Genomic DNA, 13,698 nt, shown 5'->3' on the forward strand with positions numbered 1-13,698 from the left:
AAAAAAAAAAAAAGAAAGAAAGAAAAAAGAAAAGAAAGAAAGAAAGAAGGAAAGAAAGAGAAAGAAAAGAAAGAAAGAAAAAGAAAAAATCAGATCAGACCGAGAAAGACTAGAGAGAGAAAGGAGAGAGGGAGGGAGAGGGAGGGGAGAGAGCGCGAGCGAGCGAGAGAAGAGAGAAAGAGAGAGAGAGAGGGAGAGGGAGAGAGAGAGCAGAGAGGGAGAGAGAGAGAGAGAGCAGAGCGAGGCGTGGAGAAGCCGAGGGGGAGAGAGCCCGAGTGTGTGTGCGTGTGCGCGTGTGAGCGCGAGCGAGCGGAGAGTGCGAGCGAGCAAGAATAAAAGGAAAGAAGATTTTCTCTATGTATATAAAGATGGCCACGTTAGCAAACGGACAGGCTGACACCGCGAGTCTCAGTACCGGCGGACTCGGCGGCAGCCCGGGCAGCGCCGGGCACATGAACGGATTAAGCCCGGGGAACCCGTCGACCATTCCCATGAAGGACCACGATGCCATCAAGCTGTTCATTGGGCAGATCCCCCGAAACCTGGATGAGAAGGACCTCAAGCCCCTCTTCGAGGAGTTCGGCAAGATCTACGAGCTGACGGTTCTGAAGGACAGGTTCACAGGCATGCACAAAGGTGAGTGCACCTTCCCTCCCAACTTTGCCGGGGAGAAAGAGCGGGCGGGCGGCGATCGGCCGGCCCGCGCCCGGCGAGCGGGAGACGGCGCGAGGGACCCGCGGGCGCCGCGGAGGGAGGCGCTCGGCGGCCAGACCCGAGCTGGGTGCGTGGGGAGCTGCTCGCTGGGGCAAAGCTGGGTTTGGGGCGAGGAGCAGATAGGGGCCGCGCCACGGGGAAAGCAGCGGGAGCAGAAGATGAAGAGAAAGAAAGGGAGGCTGGAGAGGGAGACGGGGCTTGGGTTTCTGAGGACAGCGACTTGAAGGATTGGGATGGGGACCGCTGCTCCGGGCGAGACCCGGACGCTGAGCGGACTGGCGGGCGCGCGGCGGGCCGGGGACTGAGGGTGCTGTCCATCGCCGTGGTACTGAAAATACTACAGGAGATGGTCTCCTCGTCCTCAGCTCCCGGCCAGAGGGGCAGGAGCGCAGCCGTCTAACAGGGAAAGGGGCGACAAATTCGAAGAGATATTTTTATTTTGCTATTAATTTAACAGTAAACTCTCCATGTCGCTCTGTGGCATCAATAATCTAGTTGTGGTGTGAGCGGTGGTGTGGGAAGTGGGGAGGGGCGGAAGGGGTGGTTTGGACGTTTGAAGGAAGAAGTGATAAAACCTAAGGCAAGAATTAGCAAGGGACCAGTCATCCCCCCGGAGGAATGGGGGTCTGGGAAACCTATATAGTCCCCTACCCAGGAAAGCTGGGTTTGGGAAAAATATATCTGTGCAAGATATGCATTTTGAAGGGTGTACCCTAATTTATCCCAAACTCACCATGCAGAGAGCTTTATAGTATATTATTGCTCCCTTGAAGCAATCATTGCTAGTAAGTGCTTGGGGGATGGGAAGACAAAATAATCAAAGAATTAAAACCTAACAACTTTTTAGGAAAGTGGTCATGGGAATTGTCTGCAGCCTGCCTATTTCCTCCTTGTTTTATTATCTTTAAGGCAGAACCCCAAATGTGTTCAGTTGTAGAATGTGTGTGGGTGGCTGGTGGGTGACGAAATTAGCCCAGTGCTCCGCTCCCTAACAGTAATGTATAGGATGTGCAGCGAGGATTAATCGGTGCTGGAGCTGTGTGGGCAAGTTAAATGCTTTCTGAGAGAGATTGATCGCTAGGCAGGGAAGAAGCACGGGGCTAAGGAAGTTGTAGGGGATGTGTATGGACGTTCCGTTTTTAATAAACAGTAGTGAGGAGAACCACTGAAGATGCTGTGATGGAGCTGGTGGTTTTAAAGATGAAACACACACACACACACACACACACACACACGTACCCCCACCCCCCACACAGAGAGTAGCTTCATCGTTGGCCACAAATGGGCTATGAACAGAGCGGATCCTCCAGCACATTAGGTGCAGAGCACAGAGCTGTCTGGCTCTCTGAGCAGCAGCGGATTTCACTACCACAACCACCCTCCTTCCCCAGCCCTCCCTCATCCGAATACTAAACAGAGCTCCAAACTCTTCATAGTTGGAGTCCCAGAGAGCAGTTTTTATTGGCTTTAGCATCTTCCAGCTTGCCTGCTGAGGAATAAATCTTAAAGTTAATGGCATGTTGAGTAGCACAAAAACACAGCAGAATGGAAATATACTAGGTTTGTTGAGGTGGGTGAGGATGGGGGCTGTAATGGATACAGAAACCAATCTTTATCCAATATGGAGAAAATGTCTGTCTGTTCAGAAGAGATATTGGAAAGGTAGCATAGAGAGGCAGTCCTTGAAATAATATTCTAGAATGGAGAAAAAAAACACTCTTCCTCCCTCTCAAGTGAACCATATCTTTGTAGTTTTTCTCTTTCTAATCAAGCTCCCTGGAAGCTAATCAAGGTTTGTATCAAAGCTTTGCCATTCTAATACATCCCTAGATTTTTTAATGGTAATAATAAAAATTTAATAGCATAGTAAGCAAGTGTTTTGCTCATCTTAATGATCAATTCTTGTGGTAATTTAAGATTTTAAAGTTTTTTTTTTTAAATGAAAATCCACTAGAGGCAAAAGACAGTGTGGGAAGCTGGACATCCTATGGGATCTGGGTTGGGACACTTTACTTGCTTCTTTATTTTAAATAGAGATAAACTTTAACAATATTACTTGGTTTCTTCTCAGGAATCTCTTGCTGATGCCATCACTTTTTTTCTACTGTAATTTGGGTTCTGTCGTATTATAGTAAAGAAATATAATTTTCACTAGTTGTATCAGGGAAATAGAGAAGGATATATACTTTTTTCTTCAGAATTTCTAGAACAAGGAAAACTTCATTTTCTAAATAATTCTTCTCCCAAACTGTTTTAGTCAGTGAAAGGTAGGCTCGGTGGTTCCAGCACACTGGGGCTTCCTTGTCGCAGTTCATCCTTCAGAGCCTGAACCTATATTTTTTCCTTATGAAACTTCCTGCCTCTCCATTCCTGATTCTTAGAGCTGGGGTTAAGGCACAATGTCCCCAACAGTACCTGGAAGCTCTCAGGGAGCTGAATAAATGAGACCATTTCCAAGGGCTGGTTTATTCAGTCCTAGTAGAGTTTGAAATCCTCCTTCAGGGATGCAGGCTGATTTATTAGCTAATCCTTATAAAATAAGCCTCTGGCCACCTTAACGAAAACTTGCTTGCCACTGGTGATTAATTACTGTTAAGTCAAAAAACATGATGTGGCTTGAAGACTGAGGATGAATTTGGCTTCTAGGTTTTCTCCACCTCTACATTGACAACGTGAGGCTCGGGATAGAATCATGCCTTTGTTAAGCCTGATTTCAGGGCATATTTGTGGCTCTTGCTCTCCTCTTCTTGAATTTCTAACTTCTAATGAATCATACTGGGATAAAATTGAGAGATATGTGAGCATACTGGCCTCAAGCATGGATAGCATATGTATGTTGTTAGTTTTTTCTTTAGCAGTAAAAACTAAATGAAATGCATGAGAATTCAGGTGGGTATCTATTTGTTGGGCACCTGCCATTTCAGGTAACTAAAGAAGGAAGGAGTTCTAAGGGTTAATGGAATACCTGCCATGCGTAGAGTACACCTTAAAAGGCAATTACTCCAGTCAAATTGGGAGTCTGTGGAGGAGGGAGTGGGGGATGTTGTGGAGCAAACCCAGCCATATCTGAGAAAAGCTGTTGGGCTGAGAACTAGCGAATAGCAGTTGTGGACTGGGGTAATTACTGTAAAGGTAAATTTGCCCCCTAGAGATCAGCAAGCATTTGGGGGTAGGGGGCCCAGGCACGAGGGAGAGAGAGAAAGCAGGAGAAAAAGACTGAAATCGAAATTCAAATAAACAACATCCAAGGAAGGAAAACCAGTTCGATGCAAACTCTCCGGTTAACTCAGAGTCTTCTTTTCTCCCCATTTAAAGCACTTTGGGAAAGATTGTGTTTTCTAGGTTCCAAAGAGAAATATATTGTACTATTGATTAAAGAAGAGAGAAGTGAATTCCCAGTGTTGGAGCAAAAATGGGCTGAGGCCCAATTTTGCCCCTTTTAGTAGAATTTTTCTTCCTTGGAGAAGGGAACAGGTCACCCACTAGTGTACTTCTTCCCGTCTCTTGTTTTTTATTTATTTTTCTTTTCCTCTTTTTTATTTCCTGAAGAACAAACAGAAGCAATGACCAAAGATATATATACACCCACACATACACACACACACACACACACACACACACACACACACACACACACTGGATCACACATGAATAAGCCGGCAATCCATTCATAACTTTGGTTCTGTCTAGTAGGATAGGAGGCAGCAAAGACTGAGTTACTGGGAGACATAAAGACTAGTGCTCTCTGGATAGCCATATTATAATGCATTATCTTTGAAGTCATTTAAGTCCAATTTAAGTGGTATTTAGTATAATATTTATGAATTAATGTAATATAAACATAGGGCTGTCCCTGAAGGTTTAAACAGCCTTTACTACTGATGTGTGCTTGTTCCTGGAGCCTGCAATGCATTTTAATCTAAACAGCCAAGTCCCCATCAGAGTCTCTCTTGTTATCCAGTCAGAATAGATCTGTGCTTGGGTAACTACTCTGCTTTGCGATTTTCCACACTTCATGGATGAAAATGTACTCTACTGACAACCAGAGAGGGGGGCTCCCAACCTAGAAGCCACAAGCTGCAGGATTGTCAGCCCCTCATACTTTCACACCACATCCAGAAGGAGGGTGGGGACAGAATAATGGATTTGGCTCCAGAGAGCACACCTTTTTAAATATATTCACCACCAGCAGCACCACCTTCTCTTTTATCTATACCTGAGTAGGAAAAGTCCAAAGCCCCCTGATTTGGGGTATAACTGGGAGAAAGGGGGAAGACACGGGTTGTGATGATGTTTTGATAATTTCTTACTATCTTCATAAAATTTTACTGTGCTTGTATTTAAAATGCAACAATTTTCAAAACATCGCATTTCCACCTCTTGACTTTAGCCGCGAGAGCTCTTTTTATTCCCCCTGTAGATAGGTGAATTAAAATGGTGAGACTCTATCTGATTTCCATTTTCAAATGAGTCTAAGAGAGGGAAGCTGAAATATCAGCATGGGCATCAGCTCAATTAAGATGAACTTTCTTTTAATTACTTTGAAAAATAAAATGTCAGTTCTGTACAGGGAAAGAGACTAGCCAAATGACTGGTTACACACCTATAGTTCTTAAAAAGAAAGATTTGCCTTGTCAGAGATAGGAAAAATAGGATAGCCAGAATACAAAAACAAGAAAAACACTGAAATAAGTTTCACACACCACACACAAATACACACACACACACACACACACACACACACACACATGAGCTGTAGCAACATTACAAGGCCAAAGTATATTGAAGCAACAGCCACCATTTAAAAAGCTTCCAAATCCAGATGTTGTCATGTTCTACTTAAAAGCAAAGAAAAAATTATTGGAAAATTATCGGTTTATTTAAGAGACTGATGATTATTTGATGCTTGTGCATATTTTTGTCTTTAAAACACTTTCTCAGAATCAACACAGAGCCAGAAATTAACATCCCCATGCGCATATATCTGCATCCATGTGGTCCATGTGCAAGCATGACTCAGCGCATCCCACACATATGAAAACCAGGGCTGGCCTAGATTTTACTGCATTTCAAAAGAGAGATATTAACGCTTTCTTCTCCCACCCCTTGGCTTTTGTGGAAATTCTAGATTAAGTTGAAAGAAGCCCCTTGGCATACTTTCACTCCCTCTGTCACCAGCTCCAGTTGGCTAGATATATGTGGTGTCATGCGTGCGCGCGCGCGCGCGCGCACACACACACACACACACACACAAAACAAAACAAAAAGCTTTTCTTGAATGAAGTCATAGCCTAAAAACAGTCCAAAGGAAAACAATTGCAAGCATACCATAGATACGTCCCCCACAGTCATATTGTAAATTTATCGAAATTCTTTCAAAGAACTTATTTCCAGGGTATTCCTGATGCCCTGTTATCTCAGCACACTCCAGCAACTTAAGCATGGCCATCTCCATCTCAACTACTAGCATCCTCATCCTCATTGTAATAGCTTATATACCAGGAAAGAGAGGGCCTCTTGAGTGATGTCTCAGAGGATACCTGAGAACCTCACCGGTTGAGAAGAATTGTTCTCAACGTTGCCTAGGATGGATTTTGGGAAAAATACTGCAGACTTCACACCTTCCACATCATGAGAAGATGGTCAGTTTCCAAACTGATCCAGCAGGAGGGGGCTCAGCTAAAGAGAATTCGGGTTGACTGGCTTTATGGAGGAGGAAGAGATGCAATAGAGAATGAGACCCATCATCGCAGGCAAAAATGAGAGAGAGAGAGAGAGAGAGAGAGAGAGAGAGAGAGAGAGAACAAAAACTGAAAGTTGTAGGGTCAAAATGTCAGCTGGAAGCTGGGTGTGCTAGTTGACAGTGACTGAAACTGGAGCAGCTCCTGAACTTGGAAAATAAATCCCATGTGACATGCAGAGAGAAGAGGTAGAGGGTGTTAAAACCACTGTGTCTGCAGCCTGTGTGGGGGTTGGTGTGAGTGTGTGTGTGTGTGCACACACAAGCACACACATGCACATGCATGTACAAGGAAGAGACGACAAAAGCAAATGGCGTGGAGATGATGCTGGGGCATTTTCATCTTGCATGGCTATATGCAGGATCAATGGAAAAGGTGAGGGAGAAAAGGGTAGAATCTGGGGAGACACGGTCCACACTACTATATCCTTCTTCCACCTTGGCACCCGTGGCTTTGTCAGTGCTCCAAGTTCAAGAGTAGAGATGTGCTCCCTTTTTCTGCCTCTTGTCCCTACCCAGAAGTCTAGGGTTAAGAGATTGTCTCATCATTATCCCCCACCCATCACCCTTTGAAGTCTAGTCTGCTTTTGCCCACCCACTGACTCATTTAGAAATGATCTTCCATTGGGAATCTAACTGGCCAGCCACAGAGCCCAACTTTCTGCAAGGCTCATTTTCACCACCCACTGCTTCCTTACCCCATTCAGGGCCCTATGGCATCTCAGCCCATTCTCCTCTTGTAGTACACATGCGCACACACACACACATACACCATGACAAGCTCAGTCAGGATAGGTCCCCCATGGAGAGTGCTGCTTTTTCCCTAAATGCACGATGGGTGTGACCCATACCCAACCGAACTCTTTTTGGGCTATCTATAACAAGAGAAGCACATTCACCCCCTTTATTTCTGCCTTTTCTAAGAGGTCTAAATACACAGCCCTCCAAGAATCATAAAAAGCATCCTGCCCTACCCAAATAGCCTAAGAGACTACAACAGAACCCTCCACCCAACTTCACGTAGTGTTTTATCATCCATCATCCATCCTGTCCCTCATCTCCTTGCTGCTGAAGATGCCCACCCAAGCCCTAAAGTGGGACCTGAAGGAGGAAGTAAAGGTTTCACTGAGCCACATCGGGGTACAGTTGAACGTACTAGATCAAAGACAAATGCAGAGGTATAAAAGGCTGCAGAGGAATTTCCTAAGTTGATATATTTGCCCTAAGTACTTCCTCCATCCCTACCCACCAAGTTCCCAGTGGACCTTGGCTGGGTATAAAATGCAAGGCCGTCATTTTCACCACCCACTGCTTCCCTACCCCAGGAGCCAAGGATGCCAGGGACTGGGGGAAAAACCCATGTGTAAATAGCCTGATTTCTGAGCTTCTCAAGTATAGTAAAGGAAGTTTTCAGGATTATACATTCGCAGAGTTTCCCCCTCCCTTGCTCCACATTTGGTTTCTCTTATCCTTCCTTGTATCTTCCCTCCAGCATGAGCTGGCTGAGGCTCTCAAAACAGAGCAATTCCAAGCTCAGCTTAGGAACAAATCCTATGTGGCTATCTGCAAGATGTAAATAAATGGGTGCCTTCAAAGAGACAGACATAGTCCTAGCTCTGTGAGGACAGAACAGCCAAAAATATTGATCAAACTCAGGGGAAAAATTGATAATGAGCTGGCCTCCAACAAGAGTTTAATTGACAGAGACTTCCGAAGGCCAGCTCTGGACAGCGCATAAACTGACCACGATGTTACTTTATTGCAATACACTCTGCTTTAATTAATTATCACCTTTGTTAAGAGCAGCTACAGATCAAAGGTTTTTAGATACTTAACGTATCTTACTAACAAAGCCCCTGATGCATTAGGCTACCCCACAGCTGGAAGTTTCCCATTTTCTTTCCTCTTAGATGTTGACTTCCTCCTCTTTGTTAAAGACAGACAGTTCTTTCTGCACAGCCAATCTGTCCTAGGACTGGGATTGTAAGCGGTGTTGTCTGCCGAGGGCAGGGGCTGCTGTTCAGCAGCTGTTTCTAAGATTACACAACGGAGACTTGGTCCATCTTCACATCCATCTGACTGAAATGGGGACTATGTCCAAACAGAAAAAAAAGAGTTTGTGGAAATGGGGTTCATAGAAAAGGATGTGCGTGCATGTGTGTATATGGATATGCACAGCACTTCTGTGCACATCCACATAAATATTATGGGATCAATACATTTCCCATCACTGCCCACACCTCTTAACTTCTCCCTCCTGTCTCTTGAGCACCTGTGCCACTGTCGTATTTCATGCTGAGAAATGCATGCCACTGAAGCGTGCATAGATGATGCTATGTTGAGCCGCGTTGTTGTTTGGATTCAGTTGTGGAGGTTTGTTGCCCACTGAAGGACAGCCCTCGTCTGGGGTAGATGGTGCTTAAAGAACCCACTTCACAAGACATGATGAGAGCCTTACTCTCCAGAGTCCCCAAAACCTACAGACTGGCAGGTGACTTACCTTAAAGCAACCCTTCGAGTCGTTCTAGGCAGATTTGAATGCCATACGTAGCTGTTTGTTCATTATTCTAATTTAATGATGCAGTCACACCTAATTAATCCATGTCTGGTTTATTCATACACTTTGTCTGAGGATCCAAAAGATCTCTCTAGCTAGCTGGCTTTCTTTCACAGGGACAAGTGAGGGGGCATCCTTGACAAGGGAACACATCTGAGTCCAAACGGGATGGGATCACTGTAGATGGAGTTGAGTGGCAACAGTCCTTGACACCACTGTCCACAGGTAGGCATGACAGCAGCCACAGAGAGATGCGACAATGAGGCTGCCTGCCTGTGTGTACACACGCATGCACATGCACACCCACGAGCACATGACACATGCCTTCTGCCTTAGAGATCCATAAGCCCTCTCCCAGCTGCTAGGCAGCTGGCCACTCCCCTCTATATAATCTGCAAGGTCTGATAGCATGTCAGCATGATTTTGTTGAGAGTTTTTGGTGCAGAGGGTTGAAAGGATGAACAAAGCAAACTTCCCCTCCTCTGGCATTAAGAAAGTAGAGCCAGATTAATCAGTGGCAGTGCACACACAGTTAGAGAGTGAGGCTGGGAGCAGTGCGCCTCCACAGTCCAGCCTGCAGCGTGGCCTTCAGTGCCCTTTCCAGTGGTTGGTTCTGGCCAGACAGCTCCCAGTGAAAGCCGTCTCTTTTCTGGCAGGTAAATTGAGAGAACAAGGCATCAACCTAATAATATCCTTATAAAGCCAAGCCTCCCCACGCAAGTCCTAGGAGACAAGAGGCATCCAAAGATCAAACACTACATCACAGTGTATTTGTAGGAACTCTCTGATTCTGCTACCTCCCTATAATGCTCTAATTGACTATTTGATCAGCTCTAAAGGGACTGGTGTTCAAGACAGACACACCACATACTCATATACACACATGCACACTTATGTATGAACACGCATGCATATAAACACACATAGAGCCAGCACACAAGCACCTGCATACATTCTCTTGCACACCACATGATATGGTACTCATACAAGCTCATCCAACATGGGGAGGTTTTCCAGGAGATACTTGAAGGTGAGTGAAAAGCACACACCGAAGATTGTACATGTCCTTCAAGTAATGTGCTTATCAATACCTTTTAAAGAAATGTGACAGCCAGCCTAGAGTGATTCAGTTGTGTGGACAAAGGTCAGCATATAGATATCCATTATTAATAATATCAATATCTTGGTTGACCAATATAACCAGAAACTGTATTGTGTCGCTGCTGATAGGCGAGGCTGGAAGGCCTCCGCGGCAATAGCAGGAAATTGTGCCCATGTAAAATTAATCATATTGACTGGTTCTAATAATATACGGCAAAGATGTTGGGAGTGCTTGTATGGTGGGAGAAGGAACCTCATACCCAGAGGCTTCATGAATTCCTCGGAGAAGACCAGGGGGGATGGAGGCATCCCTGGGTGACCGGTAAGAACACTCTTTCTCATCCGGCCTCTGCTTTTCAGCAGGGTGAGGTCGAGGAGAGGTGTTCTCTGAACAGGAAAAGAAAGAAATCAGATCTCCTAACAATTATCCATCCAACATATCTATATCTTTCTGTCAAATCAATATTTGGCTTGGCTTGGTCTCACCAGTGGAGACACGGAAAACATCCTTGCCCCTGCTGTGTGAAAAGGTCTTTCTCCAAGGGGGTGGTGAAAGCAGTGGCCTGCTGCACATGGTGGGATACTGGCCCCAAGAGATGCCACTGTGGCCTCTGCGGCTTGAGCCTCCCAGGAGGACGTGCACCCAATCATATCTATCACTGTGATTGAGTTCCTGGGACCAGAGGCTCAGGCTGCAGCCCAGTCGACATTGCTGGAAGGTAGGAATGTTCTGGACTTCAGAAAGCTGCTTTTTATCTGTAATCATAGTGAGTGAGAAGGAAAAGAAAGGCCATGCTTCCTTGGCCTCAGAATCCCCTCAGGGATGCCCCAGCCCCAGATGTCCTTGGCCTTCCTTAGCAACCCTGGATAATACATGGAAGAGTGTTCTGAGAAAGGATCCAAAAGGAGAAAAGCCCAGTGCCGAAGTTCCTCAAAATGGGAGAAAACGGGATCAAGGAGTGTCTTCAGGAGAGCCAAAGACCCAATGGGATCTTTGTGCATTCCTTTTCTGAATTCCGAAAGTTGCCAAGGCAGCTTGGAGCGAGCCTGTCCTAGAGTCCAGGCCCATGTTGGGGTGATGATGAAGAAGAGAAGGACTGCTGGTGCGAGTACAGCAGCCACAGCAACACCTGAGATCTCAGTGACTTGGGAGGCCGTGGCAAGAGGACCACACACTTGAGGCCAGCCTGAGCAACTTAGTGAGAGCCTATCTCAAAAGAAAATTTAGAAAGGGCTTGGGGCTGTGTTTCCATTGTGGGGCACTTTCCTTGCCTGCGCAAGGCTCTGGGTTCAATTTCGAGTACTGGGGTGGGGGGAGGGAGAGGAGCAAATTGCCAAGAGGCTCCGGGAGATGCCTTTCGTTGTGAAGGAGAGCAAGGATATGGGCCCAGGGCTGGAACAGGAAATGCAGCCTCTTGGAATAGAGTACTTCCTTCCCATGAGGAAGTAATTAGACTACAAATTTTTTCCCTGACTTGCTCCCCTTGACCCCAGGCCACCAGGGGGCAACCACCCTGGCTGCTTCCACACCCAGGGTACCTCTGGCCCCCTTCTCATACCTAGCTGGTGGGACCAGTCACCCTATTGGGTTGCTGCAGCTTCCTCCTTGATGCCTGCCGCCCAGCCTCCCTAACTGACCCCAGCCAGCTCCCAGAGCTAAGGTCTAGCTGCAGCCTGGTGTATGGGGAGAGCTGGTCCTGGGGCCAGGGTTCAGTTCCCCTCCAGAAGTGCCCATTCCCTCCCCAGCCAGAAGACCTTTGTCTGAGTAGCTCTAGGGAGAACCGTGGAGAGATAGAAGCCTAGCTACTCCTTACACACTTTTCATACACTGGGGAGAAGCCCCCAAACTGTGTGGGGAAGATCTCTCCTCTGGCTGTCGCCTGCCCTCTGATGGTGAGAGGAAGAACTTCTTGAGCATGGCTGAGGGCCCCTGAAACCAAAGCACCCAGTGCCACAGTCGGGCTCCGCCCCAGCTAAGAAAATGCAGGCCCCACACCCCTGCACCCTGCTCCCTAAGGCAAGGGCTGGCTGCCCCTTACTCTGGTGTGGGACCCTGGACCAGTTCCCTCACTGGGCATGTCAGGCGTAAACGCACTCACACAGAACTAGAAAATTCAGGAAGTATTGCAGTTTCTGTAGCTGTGTGAGTTTGGTTTTGGTTCAAAAATTAATAACAAGTCTATGGTTTAGTATGGGTTTTATTCTTAATTCCATATGTTGAGGAGCTTCCATCCGTTGGAGGAGGCATCAGAATCTTTTCTATACTTAGGGCCTGACGTGTCCAACTCTAAATTGCTACCCCCCTCAACTTCTGCAAAGGAATCTCCGAATGCCCCCACAAAAGACGTAAGTGAACACACACTATGTGAGAAGGAATGGATAGGCTCTGTCAGAAGGTTGATGGATTCGTGATCAATTGGTACACCCGCCACCCAGGGCCAGCTAAGGACCCAGCACGAGGACTGGAGTCTCGTCTGGTTCATCATCCCAGGGTGGCAGAGCTGCCACTGGCTGATTTTCAAGCTTCGTCGTCTTTTCCGATTTTTAAAGATCGTTTTATTGAAAAATAAGACTTTCCTCTGTGCTGCCATCCTGACTATTTCAATAAGCAAATGATTAGATTTACTGTTGAAATTCTGCTGTGTGAGTTGGAAAATCCCCTGGGATGAGGAGTCAGGGGCAAGGCCTAGGTTCAGGCAGCTGAGTTGGGACCCCAGGGAAGAGAAAAGAGCATCAGGGGAAAAGATGGCTGCCCAGCATGGACAAAGTGCATGTGTGGGCTACAGTGAGCGACCACTGGGCAGACCAGGCCACAGGGCAGCTCAGAAGAGACTGCTCTTCCGGAGGGTAGAACAGCCAACACACCACATGTCTGGGGGCTCCGCTGAGGCAAACGGGGAGCACCAGGAAGACCCAACACACAGACTGCACCCACCCATCGAGAGCCATCAGGAGCCGGACTCCAGCCCCTGCGGGTGTGACACCTCATCTGCTCCTCGTGCCTCCTCCCGGGACTTGGTTTGTTTCTCCCTTAGTTTCTCAAGTTTCTCTGCAGAACATTAACTCTGAATGTTCTGACCTTGTCTCAGCTGAGCCAGTGATTGGGAGGGCTGGTCACAGCAGAGACCATGCAGTCAGAAGAGAATCGCACAGACCAGCAGAGACACAATAGGTAGAGGGGCCTGCCAGAAAGAGGGATGTCATTGATCCAACTGCACTTTGCCTCTGGGACACCCCTAACCCTCCCCACCCTTTCCTCTGCGGTGCTAGGGCAGGCCTCTACAAAGCAGAGACAGCGGAGATGTGTCGTATTCCCCACACTGCAAGCCCTCGGGCATGATGGGGAGATACAGGCATCTCTCCGAGAGGCTCAGATTCACATCCACTCAGTTACCCTGAGAATTAGGCCCTGACCTCGGAAGGTGGGGGACCTACCCTCACTACCACAAAATATCTCTGTGTGTGGTAAAAGGTGGCACCCCCTTGAACAGAAAACTGCCCCATGCAAATACCCTGTTTGAGGAATCTGGGAACACCAAAAAAAGTTCTCAGGTTGGGGCTTGGTGCCAGGTCCACAGGTAGAAAG

The 13,698-nt window shown here is 47.0% G+C and overlaps 1 protein-coding gene across 50 annotated transcripts in view; it reads left to right on the top strand.

Moving 5' to 3' along the window:
- Positions 1-356: 356 nt before the first annotated feature.
- CELF4 (CUGBP Elav-like family member 4) overlaps positions 357-13,698 on the top strand; it is a gene marked incomplete at both ends in the record, with an annotated part of 282,956 nt that continues 269,614 nt past the window's right edge. For all 50 annotated transcript variants that reach the window (XM_080714363.1, XM_080714333.1, XM_080714364.1 and 47 more), the window contains one exon: positions 357-636. In XM_080714363.1, coding sequence (XP_080570489.1) covers positions 357-636 — 280 coding nt within the window. The remainder of the gene's footprint in view (positions 637-13,698) is intronic.

The sequence above is a fragment of the Muscardinus avellanarius genome, assembly GCF_963383645.1.
Source record: "Muscardinus avellanarius genome assembly, chromosome: 17".
NCBI classification, from domain to species: Eukaryota; Metazoa; Chordata; class Mammalia; order Rodentia; family Gliridae; genus Muscardinus; species Muscardinus avellanarius.